Source organism: Physeter macrocephalus, chromosome 8 (genome assembly GCF_002837175.3).
Source record: "Physeter macrocephalus isolate SW-GA chromosome 8, ASM283717v5, whole genome shotgun sequence".
Lineage (NCBI taxonomy): Eukaryota > Metazoa > Chordata > Mammalia > Artiodactyla > Physeteridae > Physeter > Physeter macrocephalus.
The window spans coordinates 95,666,916-95,689,345 of NC_041221.1; the positions used below are offsets into that span (position 1 = coordinate 95,666,916).

At 39.3% G+C, this 22,430-nt stretch overlaps 2 protein-coding genes across 6 annotated transcripts in view; one reads left to right on the forward strand and one right to left on the reverse strand.

Moving 5' to 3' along the window:
- Window positions 1-6,297, reverse strand: part of PCSK1 (proprotein convertase subtilisin/kexin type 1) — a 39,880-nt gene extending 33,583 nt beyond the window's left edge. The window contains exons 1-2 of the mRNA XM_007107835.1: window positions 6,039-6,297; window positions 2,781-2,885 (exon numbers count right to left, since the gene is read on the reverse strand). Coding sequence (XP_007107897.1) covers window positions 2,781-2,885; window positions 6,039-6,218 — 285 coding nt within the window. The 5' untranslated portion in view covers window positions 6,219-6,297. The remainder of the gene's footprint in view (window positions 1-2,780; window positions 2,886-6,038) is intronic.
- Window positions 1-22,430, forward strand: part of LOC114486744 (tigger transposable element-derived protein 1-like) — a 570,985-nt gene that overhangs the window by 421,932 nt on the left and 126,623 nt on the right. For all 5 annotated transcript variants that reach the window (XR_008618082.1, XR_008618085.1, XR_008618084.1 and 2 more), the window contains one exon: window positions 10,625-10,736. The gene's annotated coding sequence lies outside the window, so the exon portion shown is untranslated. The remainder of the gene's footprint in view (window positions 1-10,624; window positions 10,737-22,430) is intronic.

Sequence of the window (22,430 nt, forward strand, 5' to 3'; positions counted from 1 at the left end):
AAAGACAAGAAAGGCGCTACGTCTTTGCAGATTTGAAATTCTGCCTCCTCTATTCTTCAACCTTCTGCTTAAGTGTATTTAATATGAGAAACAGATCCTGGGTGATGAATGAGCACTACTGACCATGCACACTTACCATTGATTTAGTTTCATGTATTATGCAAAGACACCTGACAATACAAAAATTACGTTCCCCACATTTATAGCATAATCCTATTATACTTGAGGCCCTGAGAGGGTGAGGGGCTGCCTTGTGGTTATATTCATTATGAGATAATACCATGCTCTAATTTTGCTGAGCGACATGACCCTTTCCTACCCAAAACATATCCTCTCTTCTGTACACATGGTGATAGTCCATGGTGTGATAGGATATTGTTAATGTGAGAATACTAATGAGTCAGATCCAAAAATAAAAACTGAAAAATAATTTGCAACTAAAGGATAAAACCATCCACTAAGACTATCCTGAATTTCCAATTAGAAAATATACTGCAAACCTATTATAAACATTGGGAGGGACTTGAGAGTTGGAAGTCAGTCACTATAATTTATTTTTAAAGTGCCTGTATGTTCAAGCTTAAATGTGTTGGCTTCAAATACCTCAATGCTTGGAATATACTGCCTGTCTTCTGAGTTGGTCTTTGGGAACTGGCTGCTAGGGAACAAGTACTAATCTTTGAGGGAGAGAGTCACTTACAGTTGGAGATTTCATTAACAGACTTGTAACGATAGCTTATTGCTGCATTTTGAGTGCTAATTTGAAAGAATATCATCCCTATCAGAAAAAGGAGCAATAAAATGAAAATCAAAAGCAATTTTTAAAAAATGGAATATAAGAGGAGGCACTCTGTCATCTGATCAGATAAACATCCAATTGCTGGAAACAGTGTTATGATTAACGTCATTAACTCCAAATGCCATATTAATCTCTGTAAGAGCAGACCAAGTGGAGCAGAGCAAATTAATGGTGTCCTTCTATTATGTATATAATAAATATCATGTACTTAATTGTAAATAATCCTTTTGATTTGAAAAGGGAATTAAAAATCATCTAGTCTAACCTCCTACTGCAAGCTTCAGTGTGTTCTACGGTTTTTCCTGAACTAAAGTTATTCTGGGGATAACTTTTCATAGGATTATATAGACTCCTTTTTTATGAAGTTATGCTGAAGAGTAAATTCTTAGCTCTTCTTCATTATGCTTTGAGATTTCTCCCCCAAATCAATTATTAAGGAACTATCTAAAGAATAGAACTGGGCCATCTGTTCATTTTAGTGAGACACTTGAGTAATAGTAACAGTTAGGTCTGCTCCACTCTATCCAATTTCCTCCTATTAAGATGAGAAGGAAGGTCAGTTTGACTTTCTTGTGCATTAATGTCAGGCATGCATTTAGGCAGACAAGGAAATCTCTCTCTTGTTTTGCCCAAGGACTAAGCCTAGCCAGAGTGCTAGAAGTTGCCCTACTTTCAAAGCCCGCATACAATTAGCCATCTGCCTTGGGACAGCGAAGAGAAGATTTCACTGGACAAGAAACGTTTAAAGTAATGTTCAGGGCCTCTGATTAGGTCTCTCACTTCTAGCCATTAACGTGGGTAAAAGCCAGCAATGGTTGTTTGTGAGCAGTGGTGTTGCTGTCTGTGGTCCTGATACAGCATTCTTGGTCTGGGTTTGGTTGCTTCTTTCATGTTTGAACACTGATAACCCAGGACCGGTCATTTCCTACTCTCTTAATTTGTCTTCCTTTTCTTCTTCTTTTTAAAAATTCTATCAGTTGCACAACAAATAAAATAGCAAATTATTTTACAGGGTTCACGAATTCCTGTACTTTCAACAGTTCTAGCACCTTTCTGTCACTTATACTTTTCTTTACGGGAAGTTGAAAGTATATGTTTTATCTCTCACAAAGCTTCCAGAATTCTTTAGAATGTCCTAGACAGTATGGCACATTCTTGAGAAAAGGCAACATTGTGTATGTAGATTCCAATACTTCAAATTTCTATTTCATATCAACATTCTATTGGTGTGTTTGCTGACCTTGAAAACAGACTTCAAAATCAAAAGGTACATTAGATATACATGAAATTGGCTCCACACTTTACCTGTATTCATTCTAGACATTTCCTGCTGTTGCCTAATCATTGAATATGTATACAAACCAGGATAAAAAGAGATCAAATGCTTTGGATCAGACTATACAATACTTACAGAAACATTTGCCTCATGAAGACGTGGATTTAAAGCTCCTTCAAAAGCACTAGTTCCCTACATAACCAAACCAGACAGAATGGCAGAATGTTTTTTCAGTTACACTGAAACGTTATTAAGAACAGGGTTTATGTATCATATTTCTCTGGCAACATCACATCGGATATCAAAGTGCTTGGTACATAATAGGCATATAGTAAAAGTTTGTTGATTGATTGTATTGTGAAACAGTTCATCAGTGCTGCCACTTGATTCTCAATATTCATTTTCATGCTCTTAGACTGGATTTGTGAGCTAGTGTTTTTATATATATATATATATATATATATAGTGTGTGTGTATATATATATATATACTTTATATATATTTATACATATAAAATTTAGTCAACCAATTCAATCTGATCCAGTTATTATTATGTGCAATTATAACCCTATGGAAATAATAAGAAACACTACAGATTTTGTGAACACAATAAAAAAAATCATATTTGCTTTTGCTCTTGTTAGCAATCACAAAGAAGGCAGATAAATCAGGTTACTGGTTTGAAGACAAATGCACAACACTTACACGATCATCATCAGATAATCTCTTAGTGATATGAAGGGCACTCCTTCGAGACCTCCGAGGATGGTTTTTATGTTGGAATAAGTAGTGATTTTCAAGTGACCCAATCTATAAAAGAAAAAAATTAAAATAAAAATCCTCTTTCCAAAATAAGTATCTGTAGGTTAGGTTGAAACACAGCTAACTTGGAGACAGGCAGCTTTTGTTAAATCCATTTCTGTATTGAAGTTAACTTTTTTCTTCATGAGGAAGACACTGATCAAGCCTTCGCTCTCAGTGTGTTGAGTGAGATGAGCTTCATGATATTATCACTTGGGCTCACAGCATACTTGGGATCTGATGATGCTTCTGTTTCACATATTTCAGAGGAACTACATTTGCTTTTCTAGGTGATGTTATTGTGTAGATAGACATTTCTTAAAAAATATTCATTTTGTCAAATTTATTCTGTCAGAGAACAATAATTTGTGGAAGGCAGGCAAACCCTTTGGTACGATATATAGGCAGTGCCACATTCAGCTAGAATAATTTGTTGTTATTATGAAATATAGCCATTGAATCTATAGTGATAATTATTATAAGCTACTAGTAGTGACCTTCTGACTTTCCAATAGTTCAAGGCTTTGAGGAAGAAGCCAGCATGCCACATTTAGGACAGGTGTTCCTCCTTAGAGTGTGTAAACTTCTCTGGGTGACTATCAATACATTTGGTCCATTTAGAACTAAGTCCATTATTCTTTTAAGCTAGTTTCCCTTTTTTCAAAATAGTACTTAATTTGAACCTACCAAATTCTCTAGATGCCCTGTATGTTTTTAAACTGAGACAAACAATTGACAATGGGTTATTTCAGAAGAACTACATTCTTTAAATTGGTGTTTCTTATCACCTGGAGAATTTTTTAATAGAGATGCTTAGGCCCTGCTCCAAGCCTGAACCTCAGAGGCTGAATCTGCTATAAGCTTTACATGGAGTTGGGGAGAGACAATATTAGCCATAAGAAAAGATCACCAGTGCTTAGCTCTGTTTCTGCTATCAACTGGTTTTGCTTCTTGTCACCCCTGCCCCCAATCCTAGCTTTTGAGGCCTTAAGGAGTTCAAGATAGTGACGCTAAGTTAAGTGTAAACAAAGGAAGAAATAAGCAGAGCCAGGAAAGCACTATCAGTCTTTTACAAAGAATTATTATTTTAAAAACATTTATTAGTAATGTCATTTAACTGGAAATATGCATATGCAAATCACATGCAAGTATAGATAGGTTTTCCCACTGTTTTCTAAAGCCTCTTGTGACTATGCCACCCCTTCCTCGAAGATCCTACCAAGAGTACTGATTTATTGTTATTTATTTGTTTATTGAGACTTGTGATTTTGAAAGACAGTCCGCATAATGAATGGTCCGGGTTTGGATGTATGTCTGGAGCTAATAAGGTGAGAAAATGAAGAGGGAGTTATTTTTTGCTCTCTCCTCCAATCTCCTTTCACACAATTACCAATGCTGTTTAGCTGCCCAAAAGATAAAGTTCCCAGGTTTTTTTTCCCCTTATAGGACACACAAGATTTCCATGATGCCCACAGTACCCACCCATACAGTTCCGCCCACTACTCACTCTCTTTTTGGATCCCAACAATGCCTTGCAGTTTCCAGACTTATAAGTAAGTCACTTTCTTTTTATGTCCCTGGTTTCCCACAAGCTGTTTTCTATGCCTGGAGTGCCTTCACCAATGTCATCATGTTCTCTAGGGCAACCTTTGATTCTTCTTCCTAAACCTGTGCAAGTGTTTCCTCCTTGGGCTGTCTTCTTTCACCCCTCCCCAATTCCCTTCCATCCTCAATCCTTCAATCAACAAGTATTGAGACTCCAGGAACAGCTTCTATTGCTATACCAATTGCTTGCAATTGCAGTCATTTGTTTCTAAACCAGTCTCTAGACTCTTGATTCCTTGAAAGTTTATTTTCCTCCTATTATTCCTCAGCCCCTAACATGGAGCCTAGCACAGAACAAGGACTGGGCAAAAGCAAAAGTATGGGTCTGCTACTGGGACACGGAGAAGAGAATTCAATATGTGTATTGACTTTCCTGCTGAGGATTTCAGACAGTTTGGCTCGTCAAGTTGGAGAATGAAGCCTCTGGCAAGGAAAGGCACATTCCCCAGTGGATCTGGATCTATGGAATTGCCAACGCCCACACCCCATTACTCATCCATGACTTCAGCTGCATCTCTACCACCACCTCTAGAAAAAACGCGCCAAAATGTTTTACAACTCCTTCCTCCCTCCCACCCCCGTTTCCATGCACAGCAACTTGCAAGGCAAGGAATGAGGGCTTGATTCTGAGCCAAGGGAAAGGAAAGCTCAGATTAGAACTCACACCCCCTGCGGTGCACAGCTAAGGAGCCCCCTACATAATGCCTTAACGCCCCCCCCATCCCCCAGCTGTCTATTAACCCCTGCCTTGCTTGGACGGGCAACAGTTTTTTTTCACAAGATGAAAGCACTGGAAAGCTAATACGCATTTGGCTGGGGAAAAAGAAAGAAAGAAATCCTTTCCCCAGTCACTTCGGCAGCTTGACCCTTCAGGGGAACTGACCGAGCAAAGTTGTGAAGCTCGGACTTTGCAAGTTTCCATTGAGAATCCAGAGCTCGCGGTAGAGTCCCAGAGAGTTGTTCCCATATCTTTCACCCACCTCATCTGCCACTCCATAGCCCCCGAGCCCCCGGGTCGCGAGTCCTGGCCACTGACACTCTCCCAATGCCCTGGGCGTATCCTCGAAGGCTGCCGGCGAACATCTCCAAGCCTGCTTGGCCCCTTGGATCAGGACTTGGATCTGATGCTGCCATATTGAAAAGAATGAAACAGCCAGCTCCTGACGCAGACCCGCTGAGTCTCAGGGGACAGAGCGCACTGCCTCTCCTCTGGGCACTGGTTGGTAAGAGCCTGCGTGCATCTCAAGTTCCGTGAACAAGCGTGGAGGGATTTTTCTTCCAAACGGCGCGGGAACGGATTTCAATTCCAGAGCGGACAGCAGCAAGACTAAGCTGTACCCAGCTGCAGCGGCTTGGTTCTGCCTGGCTGCGCCCAGCCCAAACAATAAATAAGGCAAGCCTTCTCCAAGCGCGCCAGGGCCGAGAGCTGGAGAAGCTCCTGCTCTTTGCCACTGTGCTCAGGAGAGTGCAACCTGGGACTCCCACATGCGAGATTACGCTCCAGTCCCGCCAGTCCCCTCGAGCCCCAGAAAGTTTTCTGAAAGTGCAAACTCTTACCTGACCCAAAAGGTCATAGCCCAGCTCCTCGGCTATCGCTGAGGCTGCCTCCGGTCCCCCGGGGATCTCCGCCGCCCATTCATTCACAAACTGCCTCTTCGCTTTTACGTTATTCAATGCACACCAAGCGCAAAAGAGAGCGAAAGCAGTACACTGCAGAGTCCAGGCTCTTGGCTCCATGGCTCTCCCACTCGCTCGCACACGAGTGGGAACGAGAGGGGGGATGAGAAGCAAGGTAGAAAAGCCAGAAAGGATCGCCCCTTCCACCCTCCGGCTCTGGACCACTTCTCGCTCCCGGTTGTTCTGCGACAAGACAGACGCGCAGGAGAGGCTGGGCGGCGGCGGCGAGCGCTCAGTGCAGCGCTTCGGTCTCCCGGTCTCCCGGTCTCCCGGCAGAGTGGAGCCCCAGCCCTTCCGAGTCGGAATGGAAATCAGTGTTTACACGTCAAATCTACGAAAGCCATCTCTTGACGTCAGATCTACCTGGACTAAGATCTGGATGGTATTCCCAGCGGGATGGAGAAGCGGCTAAAATAAGCAGCAGAGAAGAAAAGGAAGGAAATGTTTGCTCGTATCGGTTAAGTCTGCTCCCGTTCTGAGTGTAAATTCCGTAGCCGTGAGAAACACCTTCACTTCTCAAAGAGAAGTGCCCCATTTGAATATAACTACCAGGAATCAAAGATCTGGAGTGCAGCACACTTTCCTTCCCTTCTGTCCGTTTTCTTTATCTTTACTTGATTATCTCGTGTAGGAGGAGAAGGGAGGGAGGAGGATTCTTATAACGGCCCTGTGGATATCGGCACCTGCTATGAAGAACAGGGCTTTTCAGTCTTTCAAATCGGACAGAGGCTGGGAGGGCAGAGAGAAGAAGGGAAGCTTCTACTGCCCGGATTCTAACCTAAATCGCCTGGGAAAACGAGCACTTCTGGAAGACAATGCTAAAGAAATACTTTCAAAAACGTATTTTTAACCATTCAAACCACCTTAGTTAACAAGTTTACATCCTTCTCTCCTCTGTTTCTCAACCTCAGTAAAACAATATCTAAAATTCTATCCCAGATATTGCAGGACCCACTACCACCCACTTTACAGTCCTTATCAGAAAAAAAAATGATTAATCTCGTGATTTAAAAATTTTATTTATTTTTATTCACATGATTTTTAAAAACAGAAAATTATTTCCTTTATTTATAAACAAAGGAGTGTAGGGACCCAAGTGCTGTTGTGTTGACTCCGAGAGAGAAAGAGCAGGTTTCATTAACTCTGAACTTTCCATTCTTCCTTCAGTAGAGCTCTTCACTTTGGTGTTGAACTGAAGCTATGACATTACTTTCCCATAAAATGCACAATTTCTTTTTGTGGAAGGGTGTCTTCCCGTGGAAAGAGAGTAAGCAGACATCTAAATGATTCTCCCCGCCACCCCCACTCCCCCCCGATCCCAGAACAGGGAAATGGGTACAGTGCACTGTGGCTGAACCTATTCTGATCCTGAGGGGTTGAACCTGGAGGGAAATGCCAGGATCTCCATTCAGCACCGAGGAATGGACAGCGCCACAAGCGCTGGTTGCTGGAGCTGCCCTTCTGAGCTCCAAAACCTGTCGTCCTCCCACAACTGCCTAGAACCAAACCGTTTCACTTTTGACTGGTGCCTGCCTTTCCTCTCTTTAAAATGGAAAAATAAGAAATTGACGTCAAGGGAGAAGGATGGTTAGGTAATGATCGTGACTACTTGCGTCGGAGTTCGCGGGAACGCGACGGTCTCAGCCCAAAAGTAAAATTGCAGGGGATTCAAAGTCTTGCCTGCGAAAGGTCTTTTTCTTTTTTTAAGCTCCCAGCCGCCGGGGGGCGCAGCCTATTCTAAAAGAAGAAAAGAGATAAGAGTGGAAGAAAGCATATGAGCTTGTGGAGAAAGGAAGCAAGAGATAACTCTTTACCGGAAGCAAATGAGATGGAGGCTTGGTGGAGGATAAGGCTGAGAAATGCATTTGCCTCCATGTTTGCAGAAATGTGGAGTAGATTGACAATTTCTTTAAACATAAAGCTTCTTAACAAAAACAAATTACAACGTTAATAAGCCATGTGATGCAGTTAAGTCTATTACTATAATGTAACTCTCACATGAGGTGCTGTAGAATGGGCTCAGATTGATAGTTCTTCTGTCAGCTCTGTAAATTCACATGTGTGAATGTTGATGGCTGGGTGAACTGTCTTCTTTTCTCTTTGTGCCTCAGCCTGAGTTGTGGCCTCAAGCTCTCTAGGGTGTTTCATTCTCACAACAGACAGATGCTAACTGTGTGTTAGCAAAGCAAAAGAAACGTGGCAAATATTTAATAATGGTGTTTCATTATTAAATATTTTTTAATATTTAATATTTATTTAATAAATATTTAATATTATTTAATAAATATTATTAAATATTTACTGTCAGTTTGACAGTTCAAGTAAATCGTTAGCGAGGCCAGTGTCTTAGTAATGAAGAATTTGTCTTAAATGGAGCACCCTACACACCTGGAATAAACATTTGGTTGATATATTTAATAGGGCAAACTAAATTCTCACAGTAAAAAGATAATATCCCCATCCAAACTATATATATATATATATATATATATCAGTAATTTATTTTGAAATTCTCTGAATCTTATCTGATGGACCTTATTTGCCACAGTTTCTGAGATGCAGAAGAAATGAATGTTTACCAAGGCTGGAGGGTGCAAATAGATGTAGAATTCATCTTAACTTTGTCATATCAAGGGCTACTCTTATCCTGCTATGTGGATCATAGTAATAACCTCCAGGCCCATCACTGTCATACTTTATATCATGAATTAGAAGAGCCAATTATCACCCTTAAGTTGGTTTTCACAGCATTTGATTCATCTGATTAATTTATGTAGAAAACAGGATAATTCAGAAACCGAGGAGGACTATGTTTCTATTATGAATTATTAAGTAAGTGTCATGCCTTTCATGACTGCTCCCAACTGCCCAGTGATACAGTTAATCATTTATTAGGTTTTTCTTGGAAAGTAATAAGAGCAAGGCTATTATGAACAGGAAGTAAGAATATGTTCAGAGGGGCTTCCCTGGTGGCGCAGTGGTTGCGCGTCCGCCTGCCGATGCAGGGGAACCGGGTTCGCGCCCCGGTCTGGGAGGATCCCACGTGCCGCGGAGCGGCTGGGCGGAGCCTGTGCCCCGCAGCGGGAGAGGGCACCACAAGAGGAGGCCCCCAAAAAACACCCACACAAAAAAAAAAAAAAAAAAAAAAAAGAATATGTTCAGAGATGACCGTATCTCTTTAGTCGTAGAAAACAAAATGTTTAAACCTTTTGTTACAGTGAAATAAACTAGGTACACTAAAGTGCACAAAATCAGGTGCTCAGTGATTTATCACAGCGTGAACACTATATAACCATTCAGGTCAAGAAAAAGAGCATTGCTAGCCCTCCAGAATAATGTTCCAGGTTTTTTTTCCAAGAGGCATAGGAGAAGGAGCGAGGAAATAACTTAGGTTTAACATTTTCCAATTGTTATGTAGACTTACCTGTTTTCTTTGGGTAATAGTAGCTATATATTAAGACAAATATATAATTAATTAGTCTGTATACTAGAAGATATTTGGTAACAGAACATATTATAGAGGGAAATCTATCTATAGCAGTGTTCCCCCAAATAGAAAATTACAATATTTGTATGATACACTGGGATAAAACTGGAGGAAATTTGGGAATATCTGTATGGTACTTAGTAAAGATATTCATTACATTTTTTTATATGATACAGTTTTGACAAGAAAATAAAATACAATATTTGGAGCAATATATTAAAATTGAATATAGATAACATTAAATTGAGAACTGTGAATATACTTCCATCAATATAACTTTTTATCTCAGGTTTTATGCTTGAAAGCCTATATACCATTTCTAATCAAAACATTTTAATGTAAGTCTTTTTGAATTGTTGATGGTTGCTGTCAATGAAAAAAATATTTGTACAAGAGAATAAAAATTTTGAAACAAGTTTTACAACCATTAAACAATTTGCAACATTTGATTTTAAATATAGCAACTCTTCCTTTTAGCTCCTTGCCACATTTACCATTGGAATTTCATAAGAGGATGCTATAGATTTAGAATTTACCTAAACTTTATATGTCAAGTATTACAAAATCATTTTTCTAAATTGAAAAATACACATACCTTTTAGAGATGTAGCCATGCATCTACTTTGCCACAAAGGGATAAAAGTATTTAATGTATGGGAAGACTGATATCAGGATCATCACCTAAAGATACACCTGCCAAAAACCTCTTTCTTTCTCATTGTCTATCCTCCCATGGCCAAATTTTGGTGGGCATGCTATGCTAGTGAAGCACTTAAGACCTGAACTTCTCCAACAGATCCACAGAGCCTTCTCCTAAGATAAAAACAGACATGCTTGCAGCAAGTTGCTGAAGTTGGTATCAAGATGATAGACACTTGGCTTGGTTGAGCTCAATGTCTTGAGGCCAGACTAATGAGTGCTAGGTGTCACTCACTAATCATGATTGACTAATGCCAACCTGGGTGGGTCTTCTTCCCAGGACCCCAGGATCAAGCTACTTGTCTGGCCTTCCCAAAGGATAAGAAGACCGAATATCTTGAGGGACATCTATAATTCTACCAGCTGGAAAGCCCTAATCTATAGACATGAAGGTAAGAGAATAAAGCAAAATCAGTGCACTGAAAGGCTCTGGAGTGGATCGATAATTATAAAGGACTTCTGTTGAATGAACTAGACAAACACTTAAAGTCTTGAATTTAATATAGATTTGCATTATTAAAATTGAAGAAATGAGTGCTATTAATTCTGATTATTGAACATGACTCGTCACTTCTAATGAAAGTGGATAATTAAATGTAGTCATATACAAGTATTTATTTACAATTTTTCTTACCTTAGAACAGGTTCCTTAAAAATACGCATTTACTGAGTAAGTTTTGGAGTATGGCTGCTTCTGTTTCCAGGCAATGCTCCTGCTTCCTCTATGCACTCAAACACTGCCACTTTCATATGGAAAACACAGTATATAACTGCTTTCTTTGCTCCTGAAGTGTATTTTTTTAATGAAAATTATAGACTCTCAGTATCAAAAAGTAACCTTAACAGTTATCTGGTTCCTTGCTTCTCAAAGTGTGGTCCATATACCACATGATAGGCATCACTTTGGAGCTTGTTAGAAATTTAGTCTCTCAGCCCCCACCCCAAAACTACTGAATCAGTATCAGTTCTTCTAATTAGTCCATGTCGATTCACATGCAATTAAAGCTTGAGAAGCGTTGATCTAGTTAACACGTCCCTAAATACATGACACTCCTCAGGAATAGTCCTTTTCACCATTGAGAATGATGTTAGCTGTGGGTTTGCCATTTATGGCCTTTATTATGTTGAGGTAAGTTCCCTCTATTCCCACTTCTGGAGAGGTTTTATCATAAATGGGTGTTGAATTTTGTCAGAAGCTTTTTATGCATCTATTGAGATAATCATATGGTGTTAATTCTTCAGTTTGTTAATGTGGTGTATCACACTGATTGATTTGCGTATATTGAAGAATCCTTGCATCCCTGGGATAAATCCCACTTGATCATGGTGTATGATCCTTTTAATGTATTTTCGGATTTGTTTTGCTAGTATTTTGTTGAGTATTTTTGCGTCTATGTTCATCAGTGATATTGGCCTGTAATTTTTGTGTGTGTGTGGTATCTTTGTCTGGTTTTGGTGTCATGGTGATGGTGGCCTCATAGAATGAGCTTGAGAGTGTTCCTTCCTCTGCAATTTTTGGGAAGAGTTTCAGAAGGATAGGAGTTAACTCTTCTCTAAATGTTTGATAGAATTTGCCTGTGAAGCCATCTGGTCCTGGACTTTTGTTTGTTGTAAGTTTTTTAATCACTGTTTCAGTTTCAGTACTTGTGATTGGTCTGTTCATATTTTCTCCTTCCTGGTTCAGTCTTGGAAGATTGTATCTTTCTAAGAATTTTTCCATTTCTTCTAGGTGGTCCTTTTTTTTTGGCATATAGTTGCTTGTAGTAGTCTCTTATGATCCTTTGTAATTCTGTGGTGTCAGTCGTAACTTCTTTTTCATTTCTAATTTTATTGATTTGAGTGGATAAAGAAGATGTGGTACATATATATGATGAAATATTACTCAGCTATAAAAAGGAATTAAATAATGCAATTTGCAGCAACATGGTTGGACCTAGAGATTATCATACTAAGTGAAGTAAGTCAGACATGGAAAGACAAATATCATATGATATCGCTCATATGTGGAGTCTAATAAAAAAATAAAGATCCAAATGAACTTATTTACAAAATAGAAACAGACTACTGATATTGAGAACAATCTTATGGTTACCAAAGTGGAAACGTCGAAGGGGGGAGGGATAAATCAAGAACTTTGGTGAACACACACACACTACTATGTATAAGATAGATAACCAACAAGGGCCTACTGTATAGCACAGGGAACTCTACTCAATATTATGTGATAACCTATATGAGAAAAGAATCTAAAAAAGAATGAATATATGTATATGTATAACTGAATCACTTTGCTGTACACCTGAAACTAACACAACATTGTAAGTCAACCCTACTCCAATAAAATTGAAAATTTTAAAAAAAGGAATATTTCTATCAAGTGGTTAGGTAATTCAGGGTCTCCCAAAACAGCCCATTCTTTGGTTTGGGTTGGCTCAAATAGTTACAAAGCCCTTCCTTATAATGACATAAATCTTCCCTCATTATCTGCCTCTAGTCATGCTAACTTTGCCCTATAGTACCACACTGATAGGTCTCAAGCTCTTTATGACAGCTCTTCTGACCTGGAAGACAGATTATTATGTCTTGTCTAAGTTTTTTCTACTCTAGGTTAAACACTCCCAATCTTTTTAATGATTTTGCATCCTGGTTACTCTTGTCTGAACAGGGTCTTTTTAACACACTTTTAAAAATATGGCACCCAGAATTAAATGTAATATAGTTGGCCAAACCTGTGTTGATTAGAGCAAGAATTTTACCTCTTTTTGGAAACTATCCTTTTGCCACTATAGCCTAAAACTGAGTTAGCTTTACTTTTTTCTTATTGAACAAATAATTTACTAGAATCTCTATTTGTAGTCACATGTGCTGCTATTAAGTTACATTTCCACCCTGATTTGCACAGTTTTAATGTTTTTGTTATCTGTGTATATAGAGGCAGGGGGTTAAGTGTTTTCCTTGTTGAGTTTCAGCCTCTCAGGATTTTTGGAATCTTGGTTTTTTCATCCATTGATTTGCTCCTAGCTTTATGCTATATACAAATGTAGTCAACTTTCCATTAGTATCTTCATTCAGGTTATTAATAAAAAGATTTAAATTAATGAAAGGACAGGAGAAAAGATAGAACCATTAGAAACTTTCCTACAAGTTAATTGATTTAATAATCATTATGCTTTAGAATCAGTTACAAATTTATCTTGCCGGTGACTGTTCAAAAGGAAAGCAAAAAGACCTTGTCACATGATATGCAGAAGTCCAGATATATAGGTGGCTATAGGACTGACTCTATGTCATGCTGGGTGTCGGTGATCAAAATATATTTTGTGAGTAATAAAAACCAAAACTTTATAATTTGTTCTGAAATTGATGGTAGTCCACTGATCTAGTTCATAGAACTTACTTCTTTTTCATTCTTGGAACCGAGAATTTTTGACTATCTCGTCTTTCAGTACTGATCTTTATTCTGCTTTTTAATATTCCTCAGTGATCTTTGACACTGGTTCAGGTGTCTCCCTTTTAGAATAAATTTATTCTTAATTGAAGTTTACCCTTATAATCTGTCCCTTCCCCTTGAATTAGTCCCAAGTAGTAGTGGTATAAACAGAATCATCTGAAACATGTAACATTTTTGTCTATCAAAACAAAAGTCATCTTGGATGAATCAAAATTATTTTGGTTTCAAAAGACAAAGAGCTGTATCCTAACTAAAACTAGCTTAAACAAGAAAAAGGAAATACATTGGCTTATGTTATTAAAGCTTGAAAAAAGAAAGATAGAACTGGCCCAGGAGACGGGAATCAGAGACTTAAACAGCATTATCGAGTGCCCTCCCCACCCCATCTCTCCTCACTTCTCAGCTTCTACATCTTCTTAGCTCTCGTTTCTCAGACTTTTCCAAAGGGTAAAATACACAACTGTTGGTACTTCTGGAATCACAGCTTTCCAGTTCATAATCCAAGGAGAAAAAGAGTACCTCCTTTCCATCCTCGACATGAAAGTCCCAGAGCAAAACTCTGGGTGCTAGGTAGGTTTGGGTGATATGTTCGCCCTGGGCCAATCACTGTGGCCAGGAAGTTTTAGTTTTGTGATTGGATGTAGGCCATGTGGCCAACGTTGTATTTGAAAGTGGGAGGAGGGTGTTAGCTTTACTACGACTTGTAGCCGCATCATTATTTCAGTGTTTTCAGTAAGGAAAGAGCAATTCCCCAAAGGGAGGGTGAAGTGGAGGTCCCTATAATAAAGGAAGTTCCCAAAATAAAAGGAGAAAAAGTGTTTAGAAACATAAACAATCACCATGCCCTTCAGTAGGCAGAAAGCAAGTAAAGAATAGTCATTGACAATTCATATTTTCCCATTCTGCATATTATCTGTCCTGTGATTGATGCATTTAAGCATCATTCAACATTTAAAATCAAATATCAATGTTGAATTAGTTAATTTAGACAAAATAATATAAATATAGCATGTGATTAAATTTAAATCCTTAAAAATTGTTTAAAGAAGACTTAAGGGTAAGGTTATAAAAACAAGATAATATCTTTTCTAACTTTTCATCTTGAAAGTTTAGATTTACAAAAGGTTACAAAAACAGTACATAGAACTCTTGTGTACCCTTCACTCAGCTTTCCCATCTTATGTATCTATAGTACAATTAGCTAAACCAAGACATTAACATTGATACAATACTATTAACTATTCTACAGAACTTCTTCAAACTTTCTCATGATTAGATTGGGATTATGCATTTTTTAGTAGGAAGTGATGTTATGTCATTTTCATTCCTGGTATCAGGAGGTACAGATATCCACATGTCTAATTACTAGTGATGCGATCTCTGATCACTTGAGTAAAGTGGCATGTTATCCTCCACTATAAAGTCACTATTTGAGAAAGACTATTTCAATGCAAAAATAATTCTTGAAGTCATGATAAAAAGAACCAAAGTAAATTAATAATATCCAAATTTATTTTTTTGAGAAAATAAAAATAATTTCACTTCCGTGGACACTTGTACTTATGATCCTCGTTATTTATTTTTCCACATTCCAGGAGATTGCTTTTCAGCCTTACTGATTGTATTTCTTGCTTGTCATGTCTGAGATCAGGGTTGGCCCCCTCTTATAACCACAATTAGAGACAATTGTTTGAGGCCTGCTTTTCCTTACCTGTTTACAGCAGCTTCAGTGCAATCCTTCCTGGATTACATTTGTTTAAACAATAAGCAGATTAATTCCAGCATTCACTGGAGGGAGATGAGAAGCAAAGGAAAAGTTAGGTTCAGCCCATTGTTGTTTATCCCTCACTGGCCCTGCTAGAAAGAAAGCCTGAGGATGACCAATCCTAAAGCTGATGCTGGGGGATGGAGGAGGGTCTTAAATTGCCACCCTAGCACAGATGATTCCGTTCTCAGCTGCTCGCCTGGGCCTCTTTGACCACCACTCTCTGACTGGAAAGAGAAAGCAAATCTGTGAAAGCAGAATCGGTCCGTAGCACATTACTTTAAAATTCTGAACTGGTATCTGACGCTCAAGCTCAGGAGATGTCTAATGCAAATAGGGTTTTCTGGCTTCTTTTAAAAACTACAAAATATGGGTCTGAATTCCCACCGTTCTCAGACACTGAGACAAAGTGTCAATTTCTGCCATTACATTTACCCCCACTTTGGTTTTCTTTTGATAGAGTTCAGGTATCCTTAACTGTATCGAAAGTGGGAAAACAAAGCACAGCAGAAGGAATCAAGTATTTAAAGACAACTTCCTCTTATGCCTGACTTACTCGTTCAGCTATGGTATCTGCCTATCTCCTCTGAGTATTTGTGTCTGCAACCTTTTCCCTGGAGCCTCCTGAAGACTCTTTCCTGTATTGTCCAGAACTGGCCACACTGCAACCATAGCTCTTTACTCACAACAAGAAAGAGGCAAAGGACAGCAGGTCCAATAGCTTAAGAAAATGTGTAATTGGCCAGGTCTGGGTTGTTACATCCCAGGAAGAAACTAATAGGTGACAAGAGTTCATTCCCAGCCCATGAACTTGGGAGAGAGATGGACTTGTGGGTGGGTATGTTGGTGGGGATGGAGGTGGAAGGTATGTTAGCCAGGGGAAGGGGTCAATTCAAGGCTGCTCATGGTTTTCTGACTCTCCAGTCCAGGTTAATCAGGATTCTAGGATGGGGTCACACCTACACATGGGGAAATGTGGGGTTTGGCACTGGGAAAGCTGGGGAAAAATGGGCATGAGAAAGTGTTTTGTGGGGTGTCGAGGCTGGTGGTCCATTTTCTCCTTCCTGGTACTCTATCGCTAGAGAAAGCAGAAGCGGGGGCTTTAATTTTATTTGCAAGGTCAGTTGAGAGTTGACTGGAAAACTAACACCATTTGACAGACTGGCCCCAAACTCTACATGGACACTGTTTTGAAAAGCAATAAGCACAGAGGTAAGAACAGGCTCTGGAGCAGACTGCCTGGGTTTGAATCCTAGTTCTGCCACTTATTAGCTGGTGATGTTTGGACATGTTTTTGACCCTTGTGTGCTTTAGTTTCTTCATTTGTAAAAAGGGCTATAATAGTAACTTACCTAATGCAGGTATATAACATACCTAGTGCAGGTAAATAACAGTTATTTTTATTGAGAAAACAGCACTTTGGATATACCACGGTTTGTTATAAAAGTGTCTTTTCAATGGGGAGGAGGTTGTGGGGTTGTGGAAGCACACTGGTTGTGTGATTTCAGTGCTTAAACCTGCCTGGCTCTGGCACCCAATTCGCACATCACTCTCTCCTCTGTTCCTACTCGCTGGTTTCCAGTGTGTTCCCCTCCCTCTTTTCTTTCTTTCTATCACAGTCTTGCATATTTTCGGTAGATTTTTCCCATAATCCTGTTGAGAGAAGCAAGACAGATTTGATTAACTCTACTCCACTGAGATGGAGAAGAGTGAGGTAATTTACCTTGGACTCATGCAGCTGACATCACACATTTGACTTTGTGTACCAGCTCCTTCCTCTTTGAGCACTTGGCATTTGATTTCATGGTGGAGAATAAACAGTCACTGAGTTAAGGGTATTGGGAAGAACTAGAAAGTTGCTCCTCTAAACACAGTCTCTAAAAATGGCACTCTAAAAAAATGAGGTACTATGCTGACTTGATAGGTTAAGTATGATGAAAATGTATTGTGTGAAAGCTTGAGCCAGTGTATCCTACAGTCAATATAGGAGTAGCGGTCAGATTTTGAGGCGCACACAGAAAACAGTCAAAGGGGCACCTTTTAAAAAACTTCACTTCACCCCTCCACCTTGTCCTCCTGCTATTAGAACCAACATATGATTCTACCTGTGATTGAATAGTAACAAAATTACTTCATTTCTATTTTCTAACTTCATGTGGGAAGACTTAGATCTGGCCCACGTGCACCATGATTATAGGAGTATAATGATAACTGGCATTTATATGGTACCTTATACTCTTGATAAGGAGTCAACATCTACTAGCTTCTCACTACACCAATACCACCAGTCCCATTTTACAGACAAGTAACCTAGGCAAGTGAGGCCACCAGAGTTTGCATAATTAATCTGATAGAGCTAAAATGAGAACTCAGGCCTGCAGTACTTCTACCTTCCTTTGCATGGAATATTTTGATGTTTAATAGTTTGAGCAGTTGAGGATATGAGTCCTCTTACTTAAACTGAAACTTCAGCTTCCTCATCTGTGCAGTAGGGGAAATAATACTGACTACTCTTTATAAGAACTGAAGGTGACTCAATCATGTAAATTGCTTAGAACAGGGCTTGGTGCAGCATGGTAAGTGCTCAGTAAAGGCTACCTGTCATGACTGCTGGTCTGTCCTCTCTGGTCATTTTCTTGGCCTTGAATCAAAGAGAACTGCCCATGGTTTGAGAGTAATCCTAGAAACACTATGTCCCTAGGTTTATATTATCTTAAAATATTATTACCCATTGTTGCTTTGGCAAGACTGGGAGCTCGAAAATTAAATGAGTTAAATTGGACAGCATCCCTGGCATTAGTACCAGGCATATTTTAGGCCAGTAAATTTCAAACTGTTTATTTTACATAAAGCTCACCTGGGGTGCTTGTTTAAAATGCAAATTGCTGGGCTTCCCTGGTGGCGCAGTGGTTGAGAGTCCGCCTGCCGAGGCAGGGGACACGGGTTTGTGCCCTGGTCCGGGAGGATCCCACATGACGAGGAGCGGCTGGGCCCGTGAGCCATGGCCGCTGGGCCTGCGCGTCCGGAGCCTGTGCTCCGCAACGGGAGAGGCCATGGCAGTGAGAGGCCCGCGTACCGCAAAAAATAATAATAATAATAATGCAAATTGCCTTGGAGGTCATAAGAAACTCTGAAAGGCCCTTAACCAGTATTGACTCCTACCCTGCTGTTGCTTCTCCTGCTCCTCTGCCTTCTGTTCCTTTTTTGTTTTTTGTCATTGTGATCACCATCCTCTTCATCCCCTTGTCTTCTCTATCTTCTCATTTCTTTCTTCTTTTTTTTTTTTAGCCTTTCAAATAGACTGCCTGAGGTTATTTTCCACTGTTAAGCTAGCTATATTATTATCTCTTTAGAGAAAATGCCCCTGAACCTGGGGGAAAAATACAGAGTAATTACTCAAAGGGAAAAAATATATATATATAACTTCCCTGGAGCCAATTAGGAAGATATTTATTTAGTTGAAGTGATCATTTTGCTCTCACATCGCTGTAGGGCTCTGGCCCTCTCACAAAGAGTAAAATAGCCTATGTTTGTTTCCGGAGCTTATTAAAGTTAGAACCAAATTTAATGCCCTGACAGTAGTTTTAAAGTCTTTCCTATTAAGATGCATAACTAAGTATAGGATTATTATCCATACAATCCAAAAGGAATCTTACTTATATTGATATTTTTACTTCAAATCAGCCAGGCATTCCAAGTAATATGTTCTTGGTCCTCTCTCCCCATCCCAACTCCCACATTATTGAGCCTTATTGCTGAGAAACCAGAAAAGAGAGCCAAGTGCCAACAATAAACCACTTAAATGAACAAAGTATGGTCACCTATTTGGATACTATATCTGTACAGCTTCAAAGAAAGTAGATATTTAGCGCTTACCAAGTTTTAAAGAAATATAAATAGCTAATCCAAAGCATGAGTTTCAATGTGTTTTCAGCCCAAATTATAGATGTGATTATCAGTGGTTGTCAGTTCTTGCTGCACATTTGGGTCATTTAGGTAGCTTTTAAACAATACTGATGCCATGGACCCACACCCAGAGATTGTGATTGAACTAGTGTGTCCCAGAGCATGCTAGGAAGCAACTCTACTGAGCATCACGGGATGGTTATTAATACACACAGATCAGATTTACTTGACAACTGCAGCTCTCTGCCTCCCTCTGTAAGGCATAGGTACGGATTAAGATTAGAAGTAAAATAAAGCAGAGAATTTTAAGAACGTTTTCATCTCAATTCCTGCATATTTTAGGGAAAGTGAAATATTAGGTCTAGGACTTCTTAACTGCCTCAATTCTCCATTTCATTTTGCTAGGGTATACTTGACCTTGTCAAAATGCTCTTATCACCTAATAACATATGCAACTTCAAGGACATTCCAAGTGAATCTTAGCAATATGAAGAATGAAGGTAAAAAGCAAGTTAAGTCTGCTGGTCAGTAATTTCTCATGGCTGAATCAGAGTAGTCATAGAAGTAGCCAGAGGGAGTTGAGAGTTCATTCACCCCATCTCACCCTTTCTGGAGCTTGTGAAGATTAGCTGGAGAGATTTATGTAAAGAGGCTATTTTTTTACACTGGTCTTCAATTTTGGCTTAGGCCTTTTCAGCTCTCATTGAAAATAGGTGTACTGAGATCATGATTTGCCAATGTGCCTCGTGTAACAGATTTTTCACTTTGTAGGTGCTAGGCATAAAATTTGTTTTCTTTAGAAAGATCACTAATAAAGTTCTAGTACTTGCTGTCTGACTAGATCTTCTGGCACTTGGGGATAAACTTTTCCTGTTTTCTATATTTTAAAGTTTAAAGACCTTTTAGAAGTTGAATTCTTTTCTGATTTTATCTCATGCTGCAAAATCTGCTGGCTTATATAATTTAAAATCTTTCTTTCAAAGATTTCCACCAAATCATTGTCTATAATAGATAAAGAAAAATCTTTTCTTTCTCATTTACAGTCTTTTTTTCACTACTATTTCTGGAAAATTTTTCTTATATTCCAGCTCTTCCACTGAGTTCTTCATTTTCATTTTTGCCATCATATTGTTAACTTCCAAGAGATCCTTTTTGTTTTACGAATGTTCCTTTTATTTGTCCTTGTTTTTCTCTCATCGTTGCAAAATGTCCTCATATCTTTGAGAATATTCATGCCAGTTTTTTGCTTTTCTGAAGTTTCCTCTCCCTGTGCAGCTACTAAGTTTTTTTGTTTTTTGTTTTTTTCTGTTTCTGCTCTGTCAAAGCAAAGGCATTCCTCAGACACCTGGCGATCCTTGATTGCCAGGCCTTGTTTAAGAGTGAGGCAAGGAAAGGATGGTTGGAAGTTGTGATCCTTTCAAAGGGGACTGACAAGTGAGAACTTTGCTATAGGGCGGTCTAGCAGAGAGAGTCGAGGTGAGAAAACTGATGCCGGAGTTTTTTAAGTCTTTCCTCTTGTGTTGGTCATGTGCCACAGAGAAGACTCCAACCTCCAACCCCCGATCTGGAGGGAGAGGGGGTGGCTGCAGAGGGAAAAGAACCCTGGGGAACTCAGCATCCGTTATGCCTCACTTAGTTCCATAGGAAAACTCCACCTTTAGTTGTGCTTGTGTCCTGGTAAATCCCTGTTTTACTCTCTGTAGGGAAGAAACCTTTAGTCTTTGGCTGGGGTGGCAAAAGAGTGGATTCCTGGTAGTGATAAGGGGATCTGGGGATATAGTTGCTTCAGAAGCAGGCTTTAGAGTAATCCATTTTATTTTAGCATCTCTTTACCATCTCAGCTTCCAGAGCCATTTGGTGCCATCAATTCCCAAGCCTTAGGGGAATTCTGAGATGTAGAAAGGGTTAGCTGTTAGTTTTCCCTGCTGCTGGCTTAAGATTCAATTTTCTTGGGTCCGCCAAAGTATTTGCTTTTCTGCTTCCATAATTTTATTCCTATTGCTTCCACTCCTGTTCTCATTACAATGAGTTTATGCCTTAAAAAAATCCCTTCCCTGTAGTTTTTGAGGGGTTTGGGGAGGGAGTGCATGTAGACACATGCATTTAATCAACTAACTTTACCTGAAGAGATAATAGCCAAACAAGTAAACACAATCTAAATGACCCCCAATATTTGACTAGTTAATAAACCATAGGACTCTCATAAAATGGAAGATTATCTAATCATTAAAAAATTATGCCAATGATTAGTTATTGACATAGAAATATATCAATTTCCATGTGGAAAATGACAGATTAATAACATTAATAATAGTAGTTAACAAAGTACTTTCTCTGTCCTCACCCTTTGCTAAGGACCCTAATGAATTTTTTTCATGTAATTTCACCAAAAAAAATGTTATAAGCAAACTATCTTTATTATCCATTTTACAGATGAGGAAACTGAGGCTTAGATAGACTAAGCAATTTGCCCAAGGTCACAGTATCTTTGGCCCAGATTTGAGAAGACTGTAACTGGGTTCACAAATGACAGAAATAGAACTCATAGGCACCCATGAATTCTATTCACAAGCTGTATCCAGCATCAAAAGGGTATGAGAACAATATTGACAAGGATGCCTCTGACCAAGCATAGCCTCTGGTGTTCCTCTTCTTCCCCCAGGGATAAGGCAGTGGTCAGCAGCTTGAGCAGGTGAGAAATCTGACAAGTCTGGGAGGCCCAGGGCAAACAGTGGTCAGGCTTACTTCTTTTTATGCTTTCCAGGCCATTTCAATCCCCAGAAACAATTTATTCTACCATGTAAGGTAATACTTAGCAATCGTGCTACCTGGCTATGTCCAGGTTCTAGGTCCAGAGATTCTTATTATGACACACTTTTGTGATTTACTTTATTCTACACCTGCACTGTGCAAGTCTTCCACTTATGTGTATTTAGTGGCTCTCCATAAGTAGATCTGGTCACA